This window comes from Pezoporus flaviventris, unplaced genomic scaffold (assembly GCF_033815535.1).
Source record: "Pezoporus flaviventris isolate CSIRO_AGI_PZ_B2104156 unplaced genomic scaffold, CSIRO_AGI_Pfla_v1 ptg000057l, whole genome shotgun sequence".
Lineage (NCBI taxonomy): Eukaryota > Metazoa > Chordata > Aves > Psittaciformes > Psittacidae > Pezoporus > Pezoporus flaviventris.
Genome location: NW_026892605.1, coordinates 7,709,691 through 7,723,052, shown reverse-complemented (window position 1 = coordinate 7,723,052; position 13,362 = coordinate 7,709,691). Strand labels below are relative to the sequence as shown.

General features: G+C 43.6%; 1 protein-coding gene across 2 annotated transcripts in view; it reads right to left on the bottom strand.

The window, feature by feature from the left end:
* The window catches only part of MTMR12 (myotubularin related protein 12), a 32,281-nt gene extending 24,742 nt beyond the window's left edge, over window positions 1-7,539 (bottom strand). Inside the window, exon 1 of one of the 2 annotated variants that reach the window (XM_061469551.1) lies at window positions 7,379-7,539. In XM_061469551.1, coding sequence (XP_061325535.1) covers window positions 7,379-7,438 — 60 coding nt within the window. In that variant the 5' untranslated portion in view covers window positions 7,439-7,539. Of the gene's footprint in view, window positions 1-508; window positions 2,092-7,378 lie in introns of those variants that run through there. The other variant, XM_061469552.1, reaches the window with a different exon arrangement.
* Between the last annotated feature and the right edge of the window lie 5,823 nt (window positions 7,540-13,362).

Below are 13,362 nucleotides of genomic sequence, written 5' to 3'. Positions count from 1 at the left end.
GCAGAAACATTCAAGACAGGTTGAAAAGAGTCAAAGGTTATAAAATGAAAGAGGAGGTAGTGTGAAGAAAGAAATCTGTAGCTACAGCTGGCAGCTAATGCAGAAACCAAAACAATTTACTGCCTTGGACTTCAAAGTTTGGATATTGTGAATTTTAATCAAAGTCCATGCTTGGCAGCTAAATAAACTACTATGCAAACACAGCTCAAGCTGAACACTGCTGCCTTCAAAGAAATACATACAGGTTTACCACTGTGCCTTTTCACCACTGATAGCTCCAAGTAAAACCAAAGCTCTAAGCTAAACTGGGTTTACTAGTGTCTTTATTAGTATGCCTTCTACTGTCATTATTTTTGGGCAACTAAATGCAACACTATTTGCTCACAAACTAAACGCCAACAATCACTGCTAGAGAACAGTAAAGCAGTATACTAACTAGGTGCTTTTCCAGTAACTTTCACTTCGGAAGATATAAGGCATGTAACAACTACTGCTTATGTGTACATACTGCTTGAATGTCTGTACTTATTGCCATGAGTACCAGTTTATGCAGTGTTGGTAGATAAGACCTGAGGAAAAAAAAAATTTACTCCAAGTAAGTTCTTTGAGCTTACACCCATTTGTTAAAATACAATGAAGCTTTCATAGCTGATATCACAGAGGCAAATAATTTCAAACAAGTGGTTTGGGTTTTGGTTACAAGCTAAATTGGTTATCTTCTGAAAGGAATTAGAATTTTAATTAAATCCTATAGTAGCAGCAGCAGCATAGAGACCTCAGTCAAACACAGAGATCAGCTTGTAATATCCAGTTTCACTCTGTTGACAAAACCCACAGGCCTTGAAGTGCTTACTATATGCATAATTCCTATAGCATACGACAGCTTCTAAAAGCCAAGACTCCAGAATACTTCTGTTTGAAAGTCAGAATTTATGTTCCTGTAACGAAACCATATTTTAAATACAACTCATAAATATGCACTTTGAATAGCCAGAATGTGAGCCATGAACATTGCTGAAGAATCCATGCTGCTCATTTTCTAAGGGAAGATATTAAAATACATTAAATTCTACTAATGTCACTAACATCACATTTTGCATTTGTTCCTTTAAAAAAAGGATGCAAAGATCTTCATGAAGAAAAGTTGTTAACTTGCCCTGATACAGTGCAAGCTGTGTGGAAACTCGTAAACTTAGCTAACATTTCCACTGTGTTTCAACCTTATTGTTCTAATAGATTTCAGTTTGGGGGCAACACAGATCTTCGGATTACTTTAAGAGCCTGAAGACTAAAATGCATCCTTCTCAACACTCCTTTATTCAGCCACACAGATCATACTCACTCACCCACCCCTTTTATCCCTGGGTTTGTCTGACTACATGGTGAGGTAATTCCATTTGTAAGATCAGCTGGAAAAATCTGACTTTGTGCTACATTTGGTTTTGTTGTTACTGCCTATTGTTAGCAGAATTGGCTCATCAACAGGTCAGATGAGCACAGAAACAAAAGAAAGGGAAGCACCAGAAGTAAGTCTGTCCCTTTCCACAAGCCGTTAGATCTACTCAGACCTCAGGAAAGGTCACCTTCTGACCATTTGTTGAAGTTAATCATGCAAGTGCTTTCCATGTATGACCAACCGAAAGCCATACACACCTCTAGATAATTCTTCATCTGTAGCTTCCCTGTTCTGAATGCCTCAAGCAGCATGTTGGCACTTCTTATTGAAGATACAACATAGGAAGCACCACTACCAGCCAACAGCTAAAAGCAGATGTGAATACAACACCACACAAATGAGGAAAATTTGGATTTTGGATTGCCTCTGAAGTTACAGAAAGAAAGACCTCAACTTTGCTGAAGGTTCATAAAAACTTCTTTCTCAGAAATGCTTCGCAGTTGTGCACTTTCCTATTTACAGGCTGTCAAACAATGGTAGGCAATACAGCAACACCCCATTATTATCAATTGTAACACTACAGAGTACCAAATCATACCAAAATTGCAGGCTGATGATGTGTCACACCGTACTGTTTCATAACGCACCATTCTTCTTGTTAGTTCAAACCAACTCTACTCCACTCACATGATGTTATCACCTGGAGTACTACACTCAATTCTGGAGACCCAAGAAAGATACGGACCTGCTTGACTAAGTCCAGAAGAGGCATGAAGACACTGAGGGCTGGAGCACCTTTGGGTAAGGAGACAAACGGAGACAGTTTGGCTTGTTCAGCCTGGAGAAGAGAAGGCTCCAGGGAGACCTTAAAGCAGCTTCCAATGCCTGAAGGGGCTACCAGAAACCTGGAGAGGGACTTTTTACAAGAGTCTGTAGGGCCAGACAAGGGAGAATGGCTTTAAACTGAAAGAGGGGAGATTTAGGTTAAATATTAGGAAGTTCTTTACTGTAAAGGGTGGTGAGGCCCTGGCACAGGCTGCCCAGAGAAGCTGTGGCTGCCCCATCCCTGGCAGTGTTCAAGGCCAGGCTGGACGGGGTTTGGAGCAACCTTGTCTTGTGGAAGGTGTCTATATCCATGGCAAGAGGTTGGAACTGTATGAACTTTACGGTCCCTTCCAACCCAAACCATGCTAGGATTCTATGAATGTCAGCTGATTCCACTATGAAACCTGCAATTGCCAAGGAAGGGAGACACCATGCTGCTTACAGATCTCTGGTTCAATAAAGGCACTGTTTTCCTAAAGGAAAACCTCTTCTTCTTGGCTTTTACCTGAGTATAGGGAATAACTGCACAGTTTGCAATACCCAAAGACTACATTCAGCTCTACCCCCAAAATATATTCCCCAAGTTTGTCTAGGGAGACTTGTCTTTCCTCAAGTGCTGAAGCCTTAGAGAGCCACCACTTGTGAGACATCATGAAGTTAAATGCAGTCAGGTCAAGTAGCAGTTAAGCTATATTAATAGGGTCTTGAAAGTTAGGGCAGGAGAGGGATCCCAAATGAGTCCTGTTTTTTGTCCTAGAACCTTACCACAATTGAGAGCAATTTCTCATCTCCCACTCAGCAGGGAAGTAAACAACTATACCCAGAAAATGAGTAAAAAGTGGAAAACATTCCCTGGATGCCAAATCCAGATCTTTTCAGGGTATTTTTTTTTTAATCAGTGTTACAGAAGATGTATATAGGTCTATTGATGCTGGGTGTTGCTCACCACTCTCATCAGGGAGCCCATGGATATCTGCTGCAGCAAACCATATGCTGTAAACTTTGAACCCAACCATCACTTAGTCATAGCTGGACATTTGTGCTAGAGGTAATTCCAAAAATAAAAAACAGATTTTTAGTAAACATACTGGGGGAAAAAAACATTGCTTATTAGATTCAAGTAATGAAGGAACAAGTTATCTCTTCTTCATATCAAGAGTGCTGTCTGAAACACATTCTTTCAAGGCTGACAGCAAACAGCAGTGCTATGAGAACACAAGCTATTTTAATGTTATACAGTGTTCCACAAGAAATCTCTGCACTGTGAAGCTCTACACCACGGCGAGGCTTACTGTGAACATTCCTTTCTTTTTTACTTATACTTCACTGAAAGGCAACAGAGGTCTGAGATAGTTTTCTTAACTATACATTTATCTTTGTCTGTTGTAAAAGTCAAACTGTAGACTGAAATTTTTGTAAGTTGGTTGTGGTGCTCCTACAAGCAAATAAAGTATTGATGAGTAAAATAAATCAAACTTCTAACAGTTCCACTGGAACTTCATGCAAAAGAGGAAATACCTGTGTGTATGCCTAGCATACAGTTTGTATTCAGAAACAAAACACAATGCACTCTTTGTATTTTCTGAAAGATTCTGTCTTGGTCAAACAAGCCTAATCCCATGTTGTATCATACAACCCAGAGGAGATATTTACTACAGTTTTATTAAAGTACTAAAAATAATCTGTTTTCCTTCCTTTCACCGCTCCATTATCCAATAGTCCATAAGATCATAGCACATGTTTTCCACATCTGTTTCATCTTTTACCCTTTCCTCTTTCCTCACATTGTACTGTCCATCTCCTCTGACATCAATGCCCAGCTTCCCCCATGTCAGTCCTGAGCCCAGCTGTCTGCCGTGGTAACTCCTATTCCTTATATCATCCTTCAGTTCCATCACTCCAATTTAGGAGGGACATCATCCCATTTTAAAAGTGATCACTACAGAACACACAACACCTAGATTCACAAGCAAGAATTCACAGTGGTTATGAGTCAACAGCAATACCCAGTTTAAGAGACAAAGTACCATGAAGCAGAGCAAACTTTTATTAAGGGCTAATACAAGAACTAATATTCTATAAGAATTAACATGAAGGATTTAACTTTTAAGGATGCATGCACAAAGTAGCATTAATCTTCAAATCAAGTTTAATATCTAAATTTTATTCAAATAAATTTTTAAGGAAAATATCATCCAGCTTGTTTGCCTTGTAAATGCTTTCAGTTTTGAAATATTAAGAGTTAGAAATCATGAAGTAATTCACTGGTTCTTGTTTCTATGTCTCCACAGACAAATATCTCTAGTCTGTGATCAGACATGTCAAAACATTGACTTTATACCCTAGCATTCACCCCACTTCCTGCAGAGTAGCCAAGTCTGTCCTGAGCGGAAGTGTGTCATTAATATCAACATCCTACAGTCTTGCTCTCAACAAACCACTGATTGATCTGTGGTTCCATGTAACAGAGCATAACTAGGTTCTATTTAGTGAGATGTCAAAAACACTGCCTTTCCAGACATTCTGGTGTTTCACAGCAGAAATTACTTCTGTTCCTTTAACACCTTACTTCCATCTTGCCTATACTAATATGAATAGAGTTCCTGTTTCTTCTCATAATAAAACAAACCACAACAGCAGCTTGAAGCTAACTTGGTTTTATTTTCCTGAGCATTACCTAGCATGTCCCTGAGGTATCTGATGATGAACAGAAGATGGGGCTAGAACAAAACTCAGCTCTGCCTGATCCATTTTCTTATTGTAGGGCTCCCCTAACCTAGAAGAAGCAGCTTAAGGTCTCAAACAACTTTCCAAGCAAACAAGAACAAGCCCAAAGAATCTGGAAGTTGTAAGCAAGGGAGACTACAGTGCAACAGTGGAATATGCTCTGTACTGCACAGAAAAACTTGCTGCAGCTCAGAAGTATAAACAGATTTGAGGCAAGGCTCCGTAATTTCACTGACCATTAACTCAGATGCTATTTAGGTGTAGCCTCACGCTCATGATGTTCCTGAACTGCTGTTTCTCACATTCTTACAGAGTCTAATAGAGGAAGCACAACACTGAACATACCTGTCTCCTATAATCCTCCCCAAGCACCTGGGAGTTACCCTATCTTGATGAAAGGAAAGTTCCTGGTTGACCAAACTACATTCCACGCAATACATTAAGTATCTCCACTGTTCTATTAGTCTTGCTGAAATTTTAAAACTCAACTACAAGAAAGTTAACGTGCAGGAAATTCAAAAAGTTATTTTTCTCAGGTGCCTACAGAACACAGCTCCTTAAGAGATGCTCACTCCTGTTTATTTTAGGATATCTAATCAACATGCTTCTTCCAGATCCCCAAGTAGACGCACAGGTTTCATCACACATCTAAAGCTTTGTTTTTAATCCTCATAAAAGCCTCTAGTCTTCAGCATTCTGTAACCATCCCATTAAGGCAGTCATAGGCTGCCTCAAAAAGAGAGCAACACCCAACAGAGGAAAGACTTAAACATGCTTTACTTATTACTGTCATCAACCCTCAGTTTCACCTAGCTTTTGAAGGTGCAAGAGAGAGACCAATTCTGTGGTAGAAGTCAGGTCTGTATTTCAAAGCTTCTACTGCAAAAGTCCATGAAATTCTTAAATTTAAGGAGAAAAATAAAGGAGACTGTTAAAAGCAGCATGAACACATGCAGAGTGAATAACTGCAAGCTCTTGTGCATCAGGACATTTCACTAAGAGCTTCATCTTCCAACACTGAATACCTTTCTTCCAGCAGCCATCAGGATCATATTTGAAGAGATACATTACTGGAGTTACAATAAAGTTTAAGTTCTCCATTATTCAGTATCTTACTGCACTACACATACATTTGACTTGTACCTTTTCCCACTGGCCAGTTTTTGCAGCAAAGGTGAAAAACTGACTTTAAGGTGAAAGACTGACTTCACACAGAACTATGTTTGCTGACTCCAGAAATACTTGTAGCCATCATTTACATTCATTTTTACTGGGAAATGCAAGGAAGACAGAAAACTTTTAAAGTAAACTAATGAAACAAGGCACCAGACCTGAACAATATATAAAAACCAGAGCTGCTATCAAAGGACGTAAGTTTTGAACAACATAGCTGACTACAGACACAACAACTCTACACCGTTATTTCAGACTCAGTGAAAAACAAAAGACTCAGGTTCTCTAAGGTCCTATCAGTGACAAACTGTAGTAGTGAACGAGATAGCCAAAATCTCATTAGGAGGCTGTCAGGAGAATTGAACAACTAAGAACCAGTTTAACACAGACTACAAATAACTAGGAAAGGGATAAAAGCAACCCCACAAATGTCAAGTTTGCATGCAGATTTGTCTTCCTAGAAAACAGCTGTTTGCCAGGAATAAGAATGAAGGAATACTGAGTAACAATACTGATCTAATACCATCTGCTAACAACATGACCTCAATAAATCGAGTCCAAAACCACTTTAGTGAAACTGCCAATGTTAGTTTCAATAAATAAGTGAAAGGACAACAGGAAGAACAGTGGGAACGATATGCACAGCCAAGAGTTCAGCATCGAGCTGTTAAAGAAAGACACGCAGGGCTTTAGTGAAAACGAGGACTTTACACAGCGCACACACTGGGCATGAAGTGATGTTAAGGGACATTAAGAGAAACAGGTTTGGAGAGCGCCACCTTACGAGACGAACAGTCACGATGACATGTGGTCGCTGCTTACCAAAACTATTCATGTGAACTACCATAAAAACAACCAGCTTACACATGACTTGCCTACCACATCTTTTAAGCTTTCCGGAGAAACAAGACGCTTCCCCCTCGCTGCTGGGGAAAGAGCACACCGAACAACGCTCACACCAGCCTTGTTCCAACCACATTCCCGTCCCGTCCCGTCCCAAGCAACTCTTCACAACTCCCCACGGAAAACCCGCTGCACGCCCGGCAGCTCCCCCCGCCCTGCCCGGCCGCTCACGGCAGCTCCCGCGGCCCTGACGGGACCTCCGCCGGGGCACGGAGGACCCCTCGGGGCTGCGGCAACTTGACAGCTCCGCGCCCTCCTCTCCTCACCCGCGGCCCCTTCCCTCCCGGCACGCCTCAGGGGCCGCCGCCGCCCGCCTCCTACAGGGCGGCCGCGCCAGCCCCTCCAACCCCGCACCTCCGGGCTGATGTAGGACACGAAGGAGGGCTTGGCCGCCCTTGCACCGCTGCCCAACATGGCTCCGGTCGCCTCCCGTCCGCCCCTGGAGCCCGCGGCACGGCCGGCACCGCTCCCGGACGCCTCTCCTCAAGGCTCCACAGCAGCGCGGGCGGTGGCGTCCGGCGACGTAACTGACCCCGCCCACCAGCCGGTGCCCGCCTGCCCGCTCCTCCGCGGCCGCCGGCCATCCTAGGCTCCCCCGCCCCGCCGCGCCCATTTATTGGGCAGAGCAGCTGTCAGTCAGAAGCGCGCTCTGCTCTTATTGGCCTAGAGGGGAGCGCCCGGGGGAGGCGGGAGGGCGGCCGGCGGAAAGGGCCGCCGGCAGGGCCGCTGGGGGGCGCTGTTCCTCGTACCCCCCGCACCCGCCGCCATAGGGTTGTACGGTCCTCGCTGTGTCCCAGCGCAGCGAGTCCCCATGGAGCCGTGGGCTCCGTGGAGCCCGTGTCCCAGTGTCACCTGCGGCTTCCGGCATCCTGCTCCGGGGAAGGTGTCCCTGCACGCGTCAGGGGTTGGAACAGGAGCTAGCAGCGCGCGCCCGCGTCCCCGAAGCCAGCCGTGTGTTAGGGTGCACCAAAAGCAGCGAGCAGCAGGTCGAGGGAGGAGGTTCTGCCCCTGTGCTGAGACCCCGCCTCGAGCGCTGTGTTCAGCTCTGGGACACGCAGAGCAGGAAGGACATGGACCTGCTTGAGGGAGTCCAGAGGAGGCCATGGAGATGCTGCGAGGGCTGGAGCAGCTCTGCTCTGGAGCCAGGCTGAGAGAGCTGGGCTGGGTCAGCCTGAAGAAGAGAAGGCTCCTTAAGGGGGGACCTTAGAGCAGCTCCAGTGCCTAAAGGGGCTGCAGGAAACCTGGAGAGGGGCTTGGGACAAGGGCCTGTAGGAAAAGAGTAAAGGGAAATGGTTTTAAGGTGAAAGAGGGGAGACTTAGTTTAAATGTTAGACATAAGTTCTTCCCTGTGAGGGTGCTGAGGCGCTGGCACAGGGTGCCCAGAGAAGCTGTGGCTGCCCCATCCCTGGCAGTGTTCAAGGCCAGGTTGGACGGGGCTTGGAGCAACCTGCTCTAGTGGAAGGTGTCCTTGCCCATGGCAGGGGCTTGGGACTGAATGAGCTTTAAGGTGCCTTCCCACCCAAACCATGCTAGCATTCTATGATTCTTGCTTAGCTGCAAAACACCCATCTTGTACCCACACATGCCGAGATGAAAACTCAGTGTTAAGTAAAATCCACATAAAGCACTGAGATGCTGAGTTTTACCTACATTAGAGGTGTGAGGAAAACTACGTATGGTGAGCTCTCCAGGGAATAGTTCTCTAAAACCTGCCTGCGGATACACCCCAAGAAGTCCTCTGCCTGATGTCTATTAAAGTGTTACAGACATGACCTCCCTGGAATGTGGTTTTTTTGGACACTGTATAATCAGCGCTGTAAATAAACACCAGGTTTAGCAGGTATCTAGGTTACTTTAGAAAGCTTAATTTTTATATGGATATGGAACAATGCAAATATTGTAAGCTGCCTGCAGCACTGCGGCAGGACTACCCAGCAATTTGAATGATGAATGGTAGGCCAGGAGACAATTTGCTTACAGGGTAGACCTTATGTAAATACTTTTACAAAAATAAAACATACTTTACAAGCGTCAGTAGACCACAGGAGGTGGAAATCAATGGCTCCTTCAAATATTAATGATAAGCACATTTCGTATTGCCCTCCACCTCCCCTTTTTTGTTGTAATACTTTATTTTATTAACCTCATTCCAAACTCAAACTGAGGAAAACTAAAGGACAAAGAAAAACAGGTACTTGGAGTCATAGGACAGCATTTATAAAAGTAGAATGGAGTGAATGCTTTGATTCAGGAATAAATCGATTTCGCTGTTTTCAGTCTCAGACTCAAGTAAAGAGATGTCCTTTGGAATGAGCCACCTTCAGCCTGAAGGAAGACTCAGAGGTTGGGTTTCATCAGGAGTTTTACAACAAAGGCAGCCCTCGTGTGGGATCCCACGCAGTAGAGCTCTCATGTTTCACCCCACAGCTGCTTCCACATCTTCCCCCTACACAGCATCTGTTCTCAGCTGCATAGGTCAAAAGTAAATCTAGGGTGAGGGGAAGACTTGGACGGCATCTCTGTGCACCCTAGTGTAGTATAAATACACAAAGAAAGAGAATAGCTCTATTAAAAACCCCATCTTTCCAAGTGTCTGAATTTACAGTGACAATAGCAGGATTACCTCTAAGCACACTCTGAAGTTTACAGCAGACTGTATTACTTACTGTATGTATTATATATTACTTACTGGCATATATTATATTGTACTTATTATACAGAAGGGATGTTTTGACACCAAGCCAGAGTCTTGACTCCAGTGGGAAGTGCAAAAGGAGCTTTCGTTCCCACATAGCACATGGGAATTCATTCTTCAACATCTCATCAAAAAAAGCTCTACAGCCAAAAAAAAAAAAAAGGAATAAAAATGCTATTCTGTATCAGCAGAATGTCTACATAGTCCCTAATAATGAACATGGAGTGCTCCTTCCTAGGGTTTGCTCCCCAGGCTGCCGAATGTGCTAGGCTGAACCTATTGCTGAAGGGAATTGAAGCCTTCTTCCTGGAATTTGGGGGCCGGGTTCAGATCCTCACTTTGTCAGTGCGTTCATCTTTCCTGGAAGGGACCAAATAAAGCTATCAGACATCTGCGTTACCTCAGAAAAGTACATTTGCATCTGAAAAGGGCAGCTGCAACCCAGACACTGTGCCCCAACACATTACAGAGCACTGGGGGCTTTGGTGATCTTCCCTTTCCCTGGAAATACCCCTGTGCACCCTTCTCCCTTTCTCTTTTAGCTGTGAGTAGTACTCACAAAAGCCAGCTTCAGCCCAGCCACCCAACCCATGTGGATCCTCCTGTGGAAACAGGGATATGATGAAGGTCAGAGGGGTACCCAAATAAACTTCTTGTTCAGAAACAGCCTCAAGAGACTGCCCAGTGCTCAGGGCACTCAGGAAATTGGCTTGATGGGACTGGAGTTGGCCTTTCTGAGCGTCCTCCTTCCCTGCCTTGTCTTTACACTCCCCCTGTAGCCATCTACTGTTAGTATATATCGATCTATATATTAACTTCTCTGCTATTTTCATGTGCTTCCTCCCTCCACCATATTTATTTTGTAGTGTTCTGTGAATTGCCCCATCCCCATGAGAAAATAAGGTGGTTCAATGCTGTATCATTTGGGATAGTTCTCTTCACTAATAAAGACTATCTAAAAAATTATTTCTGCAACAAACTGAAGTTCCTGGCATGGTGCAGAAACAGGATTTATCTTTCCATGTTACTTCTACATGGGAAGTCTTGTTCCATGCTGCCAATGACTTTCTGTCCATTAAAAAGAAAAAAAAAAAAAAGTGAACTTACGATGTAATTTAATTTGTTCAATTTTAGATGTATGTCAATGACAGCCATGCAAATATAGAAGAGTAAAGCCTTTTAAAGGTCAAGCTCTAGTTTGTCTGTGGTGTTTCAGTGATATTTTGCCTTTTCTTCTAAAGCTGTAATTACAGCATTTACCTTTAAAGCCATCTGCAGGAGGGGAACTCACAGAGCAGCTCTGCTGTTCCCCTGAACAGAGATTGCTTTGTTTAAAAACCTACATGCCATTAATTTGAGTAATTCTTTGGGCTGAATTCTCATCTGTGCCCAGGCTCTGTGGGAACCTGTGCAGGGAAGCCACAAAGGAGCTGCTCACAGCTTTCCTATCAGTTGTCTTTCAGGGATCTTCTTAACTACAAGTTGTACCTCTTATTTTTACACTGTGGCAGTCCTACGTGCCAGGCTTGCTTCGGCTCTGGGAAGTGAGTAGCCTGGATAAGGTATTATCCCAGGCAATATCTGCAGCACAGCTGGCAAAGATCGCTAAACACAGCTTTATACCGCATTTCAGCTTTTCTGACCCTGGGGCTGTGTAAACCTCAGTGCCTTGGAGAGTCCCAGGGGTGCTTGGGTGGGCACAGGTTGCAGGTCACTGTGAATGCTTTGGTGTACGTTGGGCAGGAGTAAAGTATTAAAAGCCATTCCTGAGCACTGAGCAAAGTTGCATGCCTACATCTGAATTCCCCTCCCTATTTCCTCTTTTTGAAGGAAATAAAGGGAGTCTTTGACATGCTGAAGACCTGCAAAGGCACGAGTGTGTGCAGAGCTTCCATTCCAGGGTGGTAAATCACTGGCAGAAATGTGGCTGTGCTCCCCCTTCAACCTTTCATCATGGCTGGATCTAGGTCTGGAGGCTGCTTTTAGTAAATGCACTTCCCAGCTCGAAAGAGAATCCCACAAAATTACCGTTTGACAATGTTTCCTCTCTTTTTATCCAGAAAAATCTACCTGGGTATATTTTGAAGATTACTCTTCTTGTTTTTACACTTGGCTGGGCATTACCGTAACAATTGCCTTTAGGAGTAGAAATCTGAGTATTTCTGTAGCATATGCATAATTAGTCTGGCACTTCCCAGAGCATCACAGTTGGCTATGCTTGCTCCAAAGGTAGGAGGTGTCCCAGAAGTCTTATATTTAGCCCAAGTATACAGAAATTGGCCATGCCTGCGGGGTCTGATACTCCCTATTACTATTGTTGACTTTAGGGCTTAGTATATTAAACAGTATGGGACCACCTTAAAGCAGCTGAAATCAGTATGCAAGAAATGGAGAAGAGTTAAGATGAAGCTGGAAGTCAGGTTACTGAAATGTACCAAAGAACATTGGAAATTAGGAATGTACTGCAGTGTCCTTTGGGGAAGGTTTTGCAAATCAACCTGCCTATAAACAGCCCACAGCCATCTCTGCTTCACACAGGTTAAGGTAATTTCTTACTAAAAGTCATGTATTTGCTTTATGCAAATTAAGAGTATTCTATTAAGAACAAAAAAAAAAAGAGAACATAAAAGAAGGGCTCTAAGATGATGCTTTTAGCACTGGATTCACATTGACATTTTTATCTGCCAGTACTTTCAGGTGTCCTTAAGGAGTTAATTTCCAAACTTGGTTTGGATTTCATCCTTTACAGTCTGGCACCTTCATAGCGAACAAAGGTAATTTATTTAGAGCTGTGGAACATAACCATTTGTTTTAATTCTCATTTACTAAGTATATGGTCAGAGATTGTGTAATGCTGTTCCGTATGAATTCATCTTTTATCTTTGTTGCAGTATTCTTTCTTTACTGACTGTATTGTGTTCCATTTTTGTAAGCAGAGTTTTCTATTCATTCTTGTGAGAACCTGGTTTCTTTGGGGAGGTTTTTTGTGAATCTCCCCCAGTAAAGGAGAAGCAGCTCTATACCAGCTGTCCTCAGCTGAAACCTCCACCTTTGACTCCTTCAGTATCCTGTTTATCAGTCCTGGACCACAATGTGCACAATTCCTCCCTGAAGGTGGACGTAGAGATGCATTTTATTTCTTAAGTAAAGCCAGTTAGGAGGTCCAGTGTGGCCAGGTAGTGACTCACATGGCAAACAGCAGTTCCTTCAGTTCAGCAATACAGACCACTGCAGTTGTGTTTCTACCTTCTAACTACTAAGTGGTTTTGTTCCACAAGGGCCTCCTGGAGCTAATGAGCAAATGGAAAGTTTAAATCTTGGTCAAGTGATAATGTACATAGTAAAAGGCTGTAGAAAGGTCATGGGGCATCCCCCAGTTTACCAGGAGGGTTGACCTGTCATCTGGGGCATGAATGCAGAAGAGTGCAAGACTAAATTAGCAAGTACATAATGTTGAGTAGGACAGAGGCATTAACTGCTGAGAACACACCCCAAAACAGGGTGTTTACTTTAGTCATAGAGATGCAGTTGGTAATTACATAGTTTAAACCTGAGGATGGAAAACAAAGTATTGCTATGAGGGCTGTGAAAATTGAGGGAACAAGGCACCTCACATCTAATAGCAAATAGCACCTCCTTTTCT